This window comes from Vombatus ursinus, unplaced genomic scaffold (genome assembly GCF_900497805.2).
Source record: "Vombatus ursinus unplaced genomic scaffold, bare-nosed wombat genome assembly UNPS02015255.1, whole genome shotgun sequence".
Classification (NCBI taxonomy): Eukaryota; Metazoa; Chordata; class Mammalia; order Diprotodontia; family Vombatidae; genus Vombatus; species Vombatus ursinus.
Window position 1 is genome coordinate 22,815,197 of NW_020955033.1, and position 12,994 is coordinate 22,828,190.

At 36.7% G+C, this 12,994-nt stretch overlaps 1 protein-coding gene across 1 annotated transcript in view; it reads right to left on the minus strand.

Annotated features, from left to right (window-relative positions):
- Positions 1-12,196, minus strand: part of LOC114031855 (proline-rich receptor-like protein kinase PERK10) — a 17,713-nt gene extending 5,517 nt beyond the window's left edge. The window contains 3 exon segments of the mRNA XM_027847025.1: positions 11,656-11,709; positions 11,816-12,014; positions 12,134-12,196. Of these exon segments, the coding sequence (XP_027702826.1) occupies positions 11,656-11,709; positions 11,816-12,014; positions 12,134-12,160 (280 nt within the window). The 5' untranslated portion in view covers positions 12,161-12,196.
- Positions 12,197-12,994: the final 798 nt, after the last annotated feature.

Genomic DNA, 12,994 nt, shown 5'->3' on the forward strand with positions numbered 1-12,994 from the left:
GATTACAAAAAGCGCATTGGGATACAGTATCTCATGTAACCCTTGCACCACCACCCTTGTGAGACAAGTATCTGCTATAAAAACATGGGGGTCATCAGGAAAACAACCCCAAGCTTTTGTCCAAATATATACAAGTTGGAAGGGGGCAGCTAGGTGGAGCAGTGGATAGAGGGTCCAGGCCTGGAGTCAGGAAGACTTGTCTTCCTGAGTTCAAATCTGAACTCAGACACTTACTAGCTGTGGGACCTTGGGCAGGTCACTTCAGTTTTCCTCATCTGTAAAATGAACTGGAGAAGGAAATGGCAAAAAACTCCAGTACCTTTGCCAAGAAAACCACAAATGGGGGTATGAAGAGTTGGACATGACTGAAAGGACCCAACAACAAACTATAAACCCTGTCGTCCTCAGGAAAACAAACACAAGCTTGTGTGCAAGTTGTAAACTTATAAGGAAAAACTACTGACCACATTTACATACACAGTAACTAGGGCAGTAGGGGTGGGACTTTTGCCTGAGACCTTAAAAAAACCTCTCTTGGTTTATTCTTCCATTGATTCTCATCAATAACAAATAACATTTATAATCAATCACATTTATGAAATGTCAGGCATTGTGTTAGATGCTGGGCATAAAAACACAAAAGCAAGACAATATTTGCTTGTAAAGGGTTTTTGTAAGTAAGGGGGATTTTGTTATTCTTTTTTTAGATAATAGTTCCCAGGACCATAGATACCAGTTTTCCCAGGATCCATTGCCAAAACAGTCTACTAGTTCCCAGAAGCATAGATATTAATTCCCAGGATAATGGTTGTAAACAATTTCTACTGCAACTGCACAGTGAGGTATAGGGATGAGATAATGTAAAATCATGCAGCTATTGTTGGCAAGTTGCCCTCTTTGTGTGCTTCTCCAAAAATCAAGAGAGCACTGGTCAGGGAGTGGGGATTGGTGAATGGGCTTATCCCAACCAGCCCCAATGAGGTGGAGGGAGAATGTGCAAGCTAGAATGCTGTGTGTGCTAGCATCTAGTGGAGTGTACCAGGGGCCTGTCTCCACTGGCCCCCATCAAGACATAGGGGTTGTTGCCTCCCCTTCTCACCCACCCCTACAAGAAGGGTGATTAGGGGATCCCAGTAGCAGTTGGTGCTCCTATTATCAGGAACCCATTGAGAAGAATAAATTATCACATAACCCCTCATGACTTCTCCATCGACGTCCTCCTGGCTGCCCTGATCAAGAATGAACCTGCTAGAGGATGGAGGCCAAAACCTATTACCTAACAATTAGTGTAGTCAGTGTTTCCTGTGCTACAGGCTTATTCTGTAGTGTAATAATAATGCTACTGTTAACAAAAGTACCTCAACCCTTCATTTTAAGGAAATTTGTTTGTATAAAATTTTGAATTTAGAAAACTGACAGAGTAAGATACTAATTTGTTTTACAAAACATTAAGACTAAAACATTAGGGAATTTTCAGGCCAACAGATGGTGACACCTCCTGGTAGAATATAATATTGTTGCCTACCTAAGTGGATTAGAGGTTACTAAACCAAGATAAAAGAAGCAAGAAACTAGCTATATTCTGGAAACTGTAAGTGTGGAATCAAAAGTATCTCCAGACTGGAATAAAACTCCTACGGTGTGAGAAGGGGCAGAATAAGCAACAGATAGAAAAGTACTCGAAAGCAGCTTCTTTTTGTTTGTATCTTCTATTTATTTTTTATTAATTTATTTTAATTTAGCAACAATCACTTCCATAAGCTTTTGAGTTTTAAATTTTTTCTCCCCTTCCCTCCCCAAGATGGCATGTAATCTGATATAGGCTACAGGCTATACATATACATTCCTATTAAAAATATTTTCACATTAGTGATGTTGTAAGGAAGAATTAGAACCAATAGGAGAAACCACAAGAAAGAGAAAACAAAACAAAATGGCAGAAAAAAATAGCAAATAGGATGCATTCTATCTACATTCAAACTCCATAGTTCTTTCTTTGGATGTGTATAGCATTTTCTATCATGACACGTTTCGAGATGTCTTAGATCCTTGTATTACTGAGAAGGGCTAGTTCTATCAACATTAGTCATCGCACAACATGGCTGTTACTGTGTACAATGTTCTCCTGGTTCTGCTCACTTCACTAAGCATCAGTCCATATAAGTCTTTCCAGGTTTTTCTGAAATCAGCCTGTTCATCATTTCTTATAGCACAATAGTATTCCATTACATTCATATACCAAACTTGTTCAGCCATTCCCCAATTGACGAGCATTCCTTCAATTTCCAGTTCTTTGCCACCAAAAAAGAGATGCTACTTCTTCCCTCCCCCTACTATCCACCCCCTTCACCTTTTTCTTTCCCCTTTCCCCTCCTACTTCCTGATAGGGTAAGTTAGATTTCTATACCTGATTATGTTATTCCTTCTTTGAGCCGAATCTGATGAGAGTTAGGTTGAAACAATGCTCATCTCTCCCTCCCTTCTTTCTCTCTACTGTAATATGGTTTTGTGCCTTTTTCATGTGATGTAATTTACCCTTGTCTGCCGCCTCCTTTCCTCTTTTCCCAGAATAATCCCTTTTTACCACTTAGATTTTTTTTATCATCACATCAAAGTCCTCTGTCTATGAATACCCCTTTTAAATGTCTTAATAACATTTCACGAGTTACAAGTGTCATTTTCCCTTATAGGGATGTAAACAGTTTTCCCTTATCAATAACATGTTATTGTTTTTCTTTCCTGTTTACCTTTTTATGCCTCTCTTGAATCTTGTATTTGAAGATCAAATTTTCTGTTGAGCTCTGGTCTTTTCATCAGGAAGGTTTGGAAGTCCCCTATTTCATTGAATATCCATCTCCTCTCCTGAAAGATTATGCTCAATTTCGCTAGGTAGTTGATCCTTGCTTGTAATTCAAGCTCCTTTGCCTTATGGATGCTCTCCAATCTTTTAATGTAGAAGCTGCAAGGTCACATAATCCTGACTGTGGTTCCATGATATTTAAATGGTTTATTTTTGGCTGCTTGCAGTTTTGCTCTTTGACCTGGTAATTTTGGAATTTGGCTAATATATTCCTTGGCATCTCTTTTAGGAGGTGATTAGTGGATTCTCTCAATGACCATTTTACCCTCTGGTTCTAGGACCTCAGGGCAGTTTTCCTTGATGATTTCCTGAAAGATGCTGTCCAGGCTCTTTTTTTCAATCCTGGTTTTCAGGTAGACCAATAATTTTTACACTGTCTCTCCTGGATCTATTTTCCAGGTCAGTTGTTTTACCAATGAAGTATTTTATGTTTTCTTCTATTTTTTCATTGTTTTGTTTCTGTTTGACTGATTCTTGATATCTCATAGAGTCATTAGCTTCCAATTGCCCAATTCTAATTTTTAATGAATTGTTTCCTTCTCTTAGATTTTGTACCTCCTTTTCCATTGACCAACTTTACTTTTTAAGGAATTGATTTCTTCAGTGTACTTTTTTTTTTTTTTAACTATTTGGCCAATTGTATTTTTTAAGGGACCTGCTTTCTACAAGTCAATTTTTGTCCTTCCTTTTCCAAGCTATTGACTCTTTCTTGCATACCTCTCATTTCCTTTTCCAATTTTTCTTCTCTCTTATTTAACTTTTAAAATCCTTCCTGAGCTCTTCCAAGAAAGCTTTTTGAGCTTGAGACCAGTTCATATGCCCCTTTGAGGTTTTGGATGAGGGTATATTGACAATGTTGTCCTCTTCCAAATTTATGACTTGATCTTCCCTGTCCCCATAATAAGAATCTATGATCATTGTCTGCTTCTGCTTTCTGCTCATGGTGTTTGCCTATTTCCTGGCTTTGAATGTTGGGGCCTCAGGTGCTGGAAGCTGTGGGCTGTTGGGATCTAGCAGCTTACCTGGTGCTGACCTGGAATCAGCAGCACTGGAACACTCAGGGTGGGGGTGGGGAATTTGGCTGCTGGAGGACACCTGCTCACCTGGGCTTCTTTGAAGCACTCTAATGTTTGTCTGCTAGCCTGGAGTTGTGCTGAAGCACTGGGAGATTTGGTTGCTGGAGAACACACATGTGGCAGTTTTCCAAGCTGGCGTTAACTGGTTAACAGGCACTCCAGGGTCCTGGTGTTGGCACGTGCCTGTTCCACCACCCTGGGGTTCAGAATCTCCCTCTGGCTTGCTGAGGTGGGGCTTTCCTCTGGCTTGCTGGGATGCCTCCTGTGTTGTACTGCTCCCCCTGCCCCAGAGCGAGAGGAGCCTTTCCTTGTTAATTCCTCAAGCTTCCTGGGCTACAAAATACTGCTGCACCTTATCTTTCTGCAGGCTCAGCTGTTCCAGGGTTTTTCCTGGGGTGATATTTTCTGGGCTTTCAGAGGTCAATAAGGGAGGATGAGAGAGATTTACTTCTTACTCCACTATCTGGGCTCCTGAAAGTCTACCATGTCTTTCCCTAGTCACAATTCTAAGGCCAAGAGGAGTTCTAAGTCTTGGGGCTAATGGGGAACAGAGGTCCTTCTGCTGTCTGCTGCCTGTCCTTCAGAGCACAGACCAGGGAAGCAGTAACTATACTTCTTCCTAGATCACACAACCTTGGAAGCTTCAAAAACTTGTAGACCCCCTAGAACTAGCACTGAAAACAGCAGCATGAAAAAAACCTGACTTGGATCAGTGCTCTCCCACAGGGGAGCAGAGACCATTTAACATACAGTTGAAAATCAAGAAACAGGATGGAAAAATGGGGAACAAAAAAAAAAAAGAACTACATAATAAGAAGTTACTACAGTGGTAGGGAAGACGAAGACACAAACTAAAAAGATGACAATAATGTGAAAAAAGCTATACAACCAAAGTCTCAAGGAATAATGTTAATTGGCCACACACTCAATAATAATTCTCTACAAAGAAAAATGCTAACTGGCCACACATTCAATAATAATTCCTGGAAGAGTTAAAAAAAGTGATAAAAATGGCAGAGAAAAAACTGACACAAGAAAATTATGAAAAAAAGGGATTAATCGCTTAAAGAGTCACCAAAAATATTAAAGAAAATAATACATTAAAAAATAGAATGGTAAAAGAGGTGCAAAAATTCACTGAAGAACTCCTTAAAAAGCATAAAAGACCAAATTTCAAATGGAAATGGAAGTACTTTAAAAGCTCACTGAAGAAAATAATTCCTTAAATTAGAATTGGGCAAGTGGAAGCTAATGACTCTATGAGATATGAAGAAACAATAAAACAAAGTCAAAAGAATGAAGAAAATGTGAACTATCTTATCAAAAAAACAACTGACCTCTAAAATAGATCAAGGAAAGATAATTTAGGAATTACTGACCTACAAGAAAGTTACAATCACAAAAAGAGTGTAGATATCATATTTCAAGAAATTATCAAGGAAAACTGCCCCAACATCTTAATACAGAAAGTAAAAAAGAAATGGAAAGAATATGCTGATCACCACCTGAAAGAGATCCCAAAATGAAAACTCCCAAGAATATTATAGCCAAGTTCTAGAACTCCCAGGTCAAGGAGGAAATATTGTAAGCAGTCAGAAAGAAACAATTCAAATATCATGGAGCCACAGTCAGAATAACACGCAAAATTTAGCAGCTTCCTCATTAGAGTGGAGGGCTTGGAATATGATATTGTGAAAGCAAAGGAGCTAAAATTACAACCAACTATAAAACCCACACCCAGCAAGACTGAGTATAATCCTTCAAGGGGGAAAAGTTGTCATTTAATGAAATAGAGGACTTTCAAGCATTCCTGATGAAAAGACCAGAGTTGAATAGAAAATCTGACATTCAAACACAAGACTCAAGAGAAGGATAAAACAGTGAATATGAAAAAGAAATCATATGGGACTCAATAAGGTTAAACTGTTTACCTTCCTATATGGGAAGATGATTCATGTAACTTCTGGGAACTTTATCATCATTAGGGCAGTTAAAGGAGTTTACAAAGACAAAGAACATGGATGTGAGTCAATTATGTTGGAATGATCTCTCCAAAAATGAAGGGTTGAGAAAGAAGGAGAAGTAAATGGGGAAAAGTTTTTTCACATAAAAGAGGCACACAGTTTTTACAGTAGAGGGGAAAATGGAAAGGGCAATGCTTGAACCTCACTCTCATCAGATTTGGTTCAAAGAAGAAGTATATACACACTCAGTTGGGTATAGAAATCTCTTACCCAATAGGAAAATGGAAGGGGAGAAGGATAATAGAAAGAAGTGGATGAGAAAAGGGAGATACATTTAGGGAAGGCAGTGATCAGAAGCAAAACAGGCTTTTGAGGTGGGACAGGATAAAAAGGGAGAACAGAAGAAACTGGGATACAGTGGAATAAATAGTAATCATAACTGTGAATGTGAATGGGATGAGCTGACCCATAAAATAAGCAGACAGCAGAATGGATTAGAAACCAGAATCCAACTATTTGTTTGTGTACAAAGAGACTTACTTGAAACAGAAAGATACACACAGAGTTTTAAAATAAAGGGCTGGAGCAGAATACGCTTCAGCTGAAGCAAAAAAAAAAAAAAAAAAAAGGCATGGGTTGAAATCAAGATCTTCAACAACCAAAAGCAAAAATAGACCTAATTAAGAGAGATAATGAGGGAAACTACATTTTGCTAAAAAGTACCATAGACAATGAAGTAATATCAATTTTTTTTACATCTCTGATAAAGGCCTAATTTCTCAAATATATAGAGAATTGAGTAATTCCGGAGGAATTAAGGAATTGAATTATTCCTCCTTAAGAGGGAAAATAGGTACACTAATGAACTGTTGGTGGGTAATGAAGTGGTCCAACCTTTCTGGAGAACAATTTGAAATTATGTTCCCTGGGGCTATAAAAATGTCCATACCCTTTCACCCACCAATACCACTACATAGTTGTATCTCAAAAGAATCAAAAGAAAAGGACCCACATGTACAAAAATATTTATAGCAGCTCTTCTGTGGTGTCAAAGGGGATGCTTATCAATTGGAGAACAAGTTGTGGTATATCATTGTGATGGAATATTATTGTAGAAATGATAAGGGAAGTGATTTCAGAAAAAAACGTGAGTTTTGGGACCACCTCTCATTTGACCACAGAGGTAGGTTTGGCTACTATAGTGGTTAAAGTTTCCATGTTAAAATTTTAAAATGTGGTGACTTGATTATTTTACATGTTTAAAGGTAAGGCAATAAAATCATAGAATCATAGATCTCAGAGTTAGAACAGACATCAGAAGCCATCTAATCTAATTCCTCTCATTTTAAAGATGAGGATGATATTAAGGTCCAGAGAAAGAAACAAAGTCTGGGGAAATCAAGAAAAGGCTTCCTGCAGAAGGTAGGATTTAAGCTGAGTCTTGAAGGAAATTCAGAGAAACTAAAAGGCAGAGAGGTATAGGTCAAGAGAAACTGGCTGTTTTCTATGTCAGGAATGTTCTAAGAATATTAGGACGTGAAGATGGGAGATGTGCTGTGTGCAAGGAACAGCAAGTAGGTAAAGTAAAGTATTTCTGGGAAAAGACCAAGTTGGAAAGAGCTTTGAATACCAGAGAATCTGATATCCTTGAAGTAATAGGTGCCTTGGACATGGTAGCTCTGCCTGGGGAAAGTGGGGGCGGGGATAGTATGTGAGAGAGGTTGTGAAATAAGAAAAAAAAGATGATAAAAACAGAAGACAGAGACAGCAAAAAGAGCATTCAAAACATCCAAAATACTTTAATCCAAAGCAGGATTCTTTAATTATTTTAACCCATTTACATATCATATCTTGCATCTGTTCCATTTTCTCTTTGCTCACAAAGTTGTTTCTTTGGAGTTTGGTTCCCCAAAACTTTCACCTGGGCAACAGTAAGAGCCTCCAAAATGTTCTCCCTGTCCCCTAGTCCCTTCTCCCCCTTTGCTTATCCATCCTTCACATAGAGTGACAAAATAATATTCCTTAATTCATAAATCTTCCCCCAAACCTGTTCAAAAACCTTCACTGGTTTCCTATTCCCTCTGGGATAAAATAGAAACTTATTAGCTGGCAAGTTAAGGTCAAGATAGACTAATTATGCAGTTGAACTAGTCTAGTGCACCGTGATCACGTTCAGCAACCAAGTTGCCTTCCTTAGGGCTTTCACCACTACCCTCAGTTTCTGCTTTTTCTCTTTCCAGTTCTAGATATAAATTTCCCTCTCAGGCTCCTTTCCTTTATACATACCTCAAATTTCATTCATTTATCTAATGTGCACGATTATCACTTGCCTCCATGCCTTCACCCAGGCAACTCATGTCTTCATTCAAATCTCATCTCAGGTATAACTTGAAGATTTCCCTAACTAATTCCTCTCCTTCCTTCTCACACATCTTCCCACATCCCTTCCCCTTCTGTCTTCTCATTTTCTCACATCCCCATAAAACACATTGTTGAGATTGTCCTTTCAGTTATCTGTGTACATGTTTGTGTCTACACAGAAATAAATACAAAGTTACTTGAGGGACAGGGACAAAAGGAACTTTTGTCATTTTCCTTTTTTAATCCCCAGCACCTATCACAGAAGCTTGTGAATCAAGTGAAGACCCTTAAATAGATGTACATTTGTTTTTAATGCCCATGTCACCATCTCCTAACAAATAAGCCCCCATAATTCTCTATTACTTTCAGGATGAAATTTATATAAAGTCAACAAGCATTTATTGAACACTATTAAGCATTGGGAATAAAAAGGCAAAGACAGACCCTGCTTCTCAAGGAGCCTCTCACAGTCTAATGGGCAAGAAAACATGAAAATTAGGTATCAGGATTTTATACACATAATTTTCTAATTTTATGTTTATATTTATTTATATTTACATTTCATGTTTATTTTACACATATATATGTGTGTATTGTGTACACATATATACAATTTATGTATAATTAAGCCAAAGGAATTTATATTTTTTTCTGGAATGTGAGCTTCTTGAGGTCAAGGATTATTTTTACTTTCTTTGTATCCCCCATATGCACAGTGTCCTGACACAAAATATGAACTCAACGTATGTTTATTTTCTGCTGACTGAAGGACCTGCAAAGTACCTTTCAACTTCAAGGCATGGGACAAATACAACCATGTAAAAAATGCAAAATGAATTGAAGCCAACCAACTCAGATGCATGACTTACCTCAAGATTTCAAAAAAGCCTTAGTGATTTATAAATTCATGTAAAGAAACATATGAAGAATACAGACAAATTGTTACCAGTTTATCTATTCCCCCCCTCTTCAATTTCACTCACAAACTGGATTTACCAGTTATCTATCAGCATTTTGTGAATCAGTTCTCCACAAGTAGTACTCTCATATTCCTATGGGGGAAAAAAACCCATATATTTTATGTGGGCTTCAGAGCTGCAAAAGAGGATAGTGCCTAAAGAGAGGACCTTTTTATTAATATATTATATTTTCTCTGTGATTATCTTCAATATACCATATATATTATTATATATGTACCATATATATAATATATCCTTTTTTTCTCCCTGATTATTCCCAATATACCCCTCCTGTAGAGATTATATTTTCTCTGTAATTATCTCAAATATAATTTGTTTTGATTCTTGTTTGTACCATGTTGTCTCCCTTATTAAAACTGTGAGCTCTTTGTGGCCAGTTTTTTCCTTTCTTTTATATAAGTTTAGCCCTGTGCCTGGCTGACATGAGCACAGAGACTGAGACTGTTTTTTATTTTTGGACTCAATGCCTCCCTCCTCCTTCAGTGAAAACCTTACTTGACTTGCCAAATAATCAATTTGTTGATTTTGTTTGATAATTTAGCAGCCCAATATGTCATCATCGATATTATGTCAATATTTATATGTGTGGCTAAATTCAAGCTTTAAAAGGTTTTGCAAAAGCAATAATTTTGCTATTTAGCTTCAAAACAATATTTTTTTTCTGACCTAGGTTAGACTACTAAACAAGTTACTACTAATCTTCAAACTGAAACCCAAGTGTGATTGATTACACATTAGTCACATAGGCTCAGCTATCTGACTCCCAAGGTTAGCACTCTTCATTCAAATCATCATGCCTCTCGTGGACATGATTACCACAAGAAAATACCTTCTTCTTAAGGCCTAAAAATTTATTTACAAGTTTGGGAATGGATTTTGATCTTTTGCAGTTAAACCTCACACTTACCATAAATATAATTTCTGTAGTTCCTATCAATTAGTGAACAAATTTTGCCTAGAATCTGTGCCTAAACACCCATGTATAAATAAATATACCTTACATGTTATGTTAATAATTACCTCATCCTCTTCTAGCAGAATTAAGGGATGCCCCTCACCCCAATGCTTTCTTCCCTGGAGAAATTCCATTCTGTTTGTAATCTAAATTAAAAGGCACCCCTTTTAACACTACTTGTTCTTCACTCAGTTAAGAGAGACAGCACTAAATGTGGAGTCAGGAACCTGGATTTAATGCCTATGTCTCATTAAGTGTTATGCAGAGATATGCCTGTCTATATGGGCCCTGGAGAGCCTATGGACATACATGAAGCAGTATTTATGAAAAAGGGCTTATCAAATTGCACTTGGAGAAAATTAAGTCTACAAAATTTCCTGAGCTACAAGTTTCCAAATGATAATATATGTAAAGTGCTTTTTGTAAATATTAAAGCACAAATTTTATATAGGACGTTATTTAATAGACAATAAAGTCTATTGAGCCTGAAAGCCTACAAGCCTATACATCAACTCTTCCTTAAACTTTCCCAAACCTGGAATCAGAAACCATTATGTAGTATCCACCTGCAGCTACTTGATGCAATAAAACACAATACCAAAAAAAAAACAAAAAACCCCAAACAAACAAACAAACAAACAAAAAAAACAAAAACAACATACCTTGCTGCTTAAGATACTTTAAAGGAAGGTCAAATTAAACAAGAAAGAAAGAAAGCTGCAAGTCACCCATGCCTTGAGTACCTCTCTTTTTGATTGGCCATGATTTAATAGTGCAAGTAAAGTGAGAACACCATATCTTGTGCTAATTTATGTCATAGTTAAAGAAATTTTATTTTTCTGGCAACAGACTATCGAGGCTTAAAACATCAAAGAAGTGGCAAAATGAGGGCACTGTATTGAACCACCTTCATTTGTTTGCAAATGCTAGAAAATATTCCCTTCATTCTTCCTGTGTAAGGAAACATTTTCATTTCTGCGAATGTTCTTTCTGACCTTTTGTTCCCTAGATATATCAATCTGCAGATAAATGAAGTTCGTGATAATCCTGCAATGCCCATATTTGTCTGATAATATTAAACTGATCTCTCTTACAATATTCCTCGAGCAAAAAAAAGGTCACCATAGAGTAAAATTACTGAACAAGATTAAATTCCCTAAAAAGCCTTCTTATAGACTGATTTTATTTAACTGATCATAGGAAAAATATGTAAGGGTAAGACCCTTTTCTTAACAAATCTCCTAAAAAAGGCATGTCTTTAAGCTTCACTTTGTCATGTCTTTAATAGTGAAAAAAAACTCTTAAATTTTCTATCTCGCTGACAAAAGATTTTTTTAAAAATTGTAAATGAAAATATTTGTGAATTTTTTAAGGACTGGAAAATCTCTCTAAAGTGTGTTACACAATGGGTAATGAAAATATTAAAATCTAGTAGTTGTGATAAGCCAAATTCTCTTACCTTTGGTCTGATGAAATTGTTTAACCAAATCTTTTATATCCAATGAAGAATTTGCTAAAAGACAAAAAAAAAAAAAGGAAATAAAAGAAGATTTAAATGCTTTGGTTTACCAAATACTGAATCTAAAAGAATCTTACATTTAAAAAACCAAGAAACAAACCTTCTCTGAACAAAATAAGCTCTTTAAAATAAAGAGCTGCAAACTGGGTGATGTTCCCTGGATTGGTTTCGAGAATGGCTCTGCTAACTCCTCCTAGCAGAGTCTTCAGGCCATAAGGAACCATCAGTCTGGGTTTTGAAGAAATCATTTTGGTAGGTGGTGCTGATGCTGATGTTGTTATTTCTTTGCAGTCTCTCAACTACAACAAAGAGAAATAGAGTCATAAATGTGTTTTCTATGGAACAAATAATATTCCCTATGACCAAATACTATGAACGAAATTATTATGAATATTCAACCTCCTATTATAATTACTACCTTCATTTCAAATTTGTAGACATTCATCTTTGGTTTTATGTGCTGATCTTGCTGATGGTTCAAATAAGGAAAAGGCAGGGTAGGGCTTGAAACAAGTAGTTTTCTACATGAAAAAAGCAACAGTAAATAAATATTTTTTTTTTTCTAAAAAATATCCTGGAATATCATCTCTCTCACCTTTGCCAGTATGAATGAAGTGATTCTCCACCATGGAAAGTAACCAGCACAATAAAGGGCTCCAAAAGAATGAAGAGTCACTTTCTCCTTATTTTACAGTAAATGTGTGTATAAGTTAGACTAACCCCATTTGTGATTTACTGGCAGAGCGAGCATATAATTAGCATGTCACTCAAACCATATTTCTTCTTTCCTTTCTTCCCCCTTCCAAAGGTCCTCCCTCCTACACTTTTCCCCTTTCCTCATTGAGGGCTATCAGCGAGACCCACAAGCCTTCCTCCGTGTATCTTCCTTGGTGGCAAAAGCAGCTGTTGCTGACCCATTAATACTGGAGTAACTTGAAATAATAAAAATACTAACTATTTAAAAACACATTTCACATTACTGTTAGAAATAAGGTTTTCATACTGCCTTGGAGGATAACGTTAAAAATTTTAAGCGTCTTAAAACTACGAAAAGTTAAACAAAAAAAGTTAAAAAAAAGGTTCTTAAAAAAATTCTTGACATACAAAAAATAATGCTTCACCACCCTTTTTTTTTTTTTTTTTTAAATCAGTGGGATGGACAAGAACCCATGAAGGGTAGGCCCCACTTCGTGTAGTCAGCTTGGGAAAAAGCAGACCAATAAAAATTAAAAAAAAGTGGGAGTGGAGGTGTGGAGAGCAGCAGCCCGCAATTTGTTTT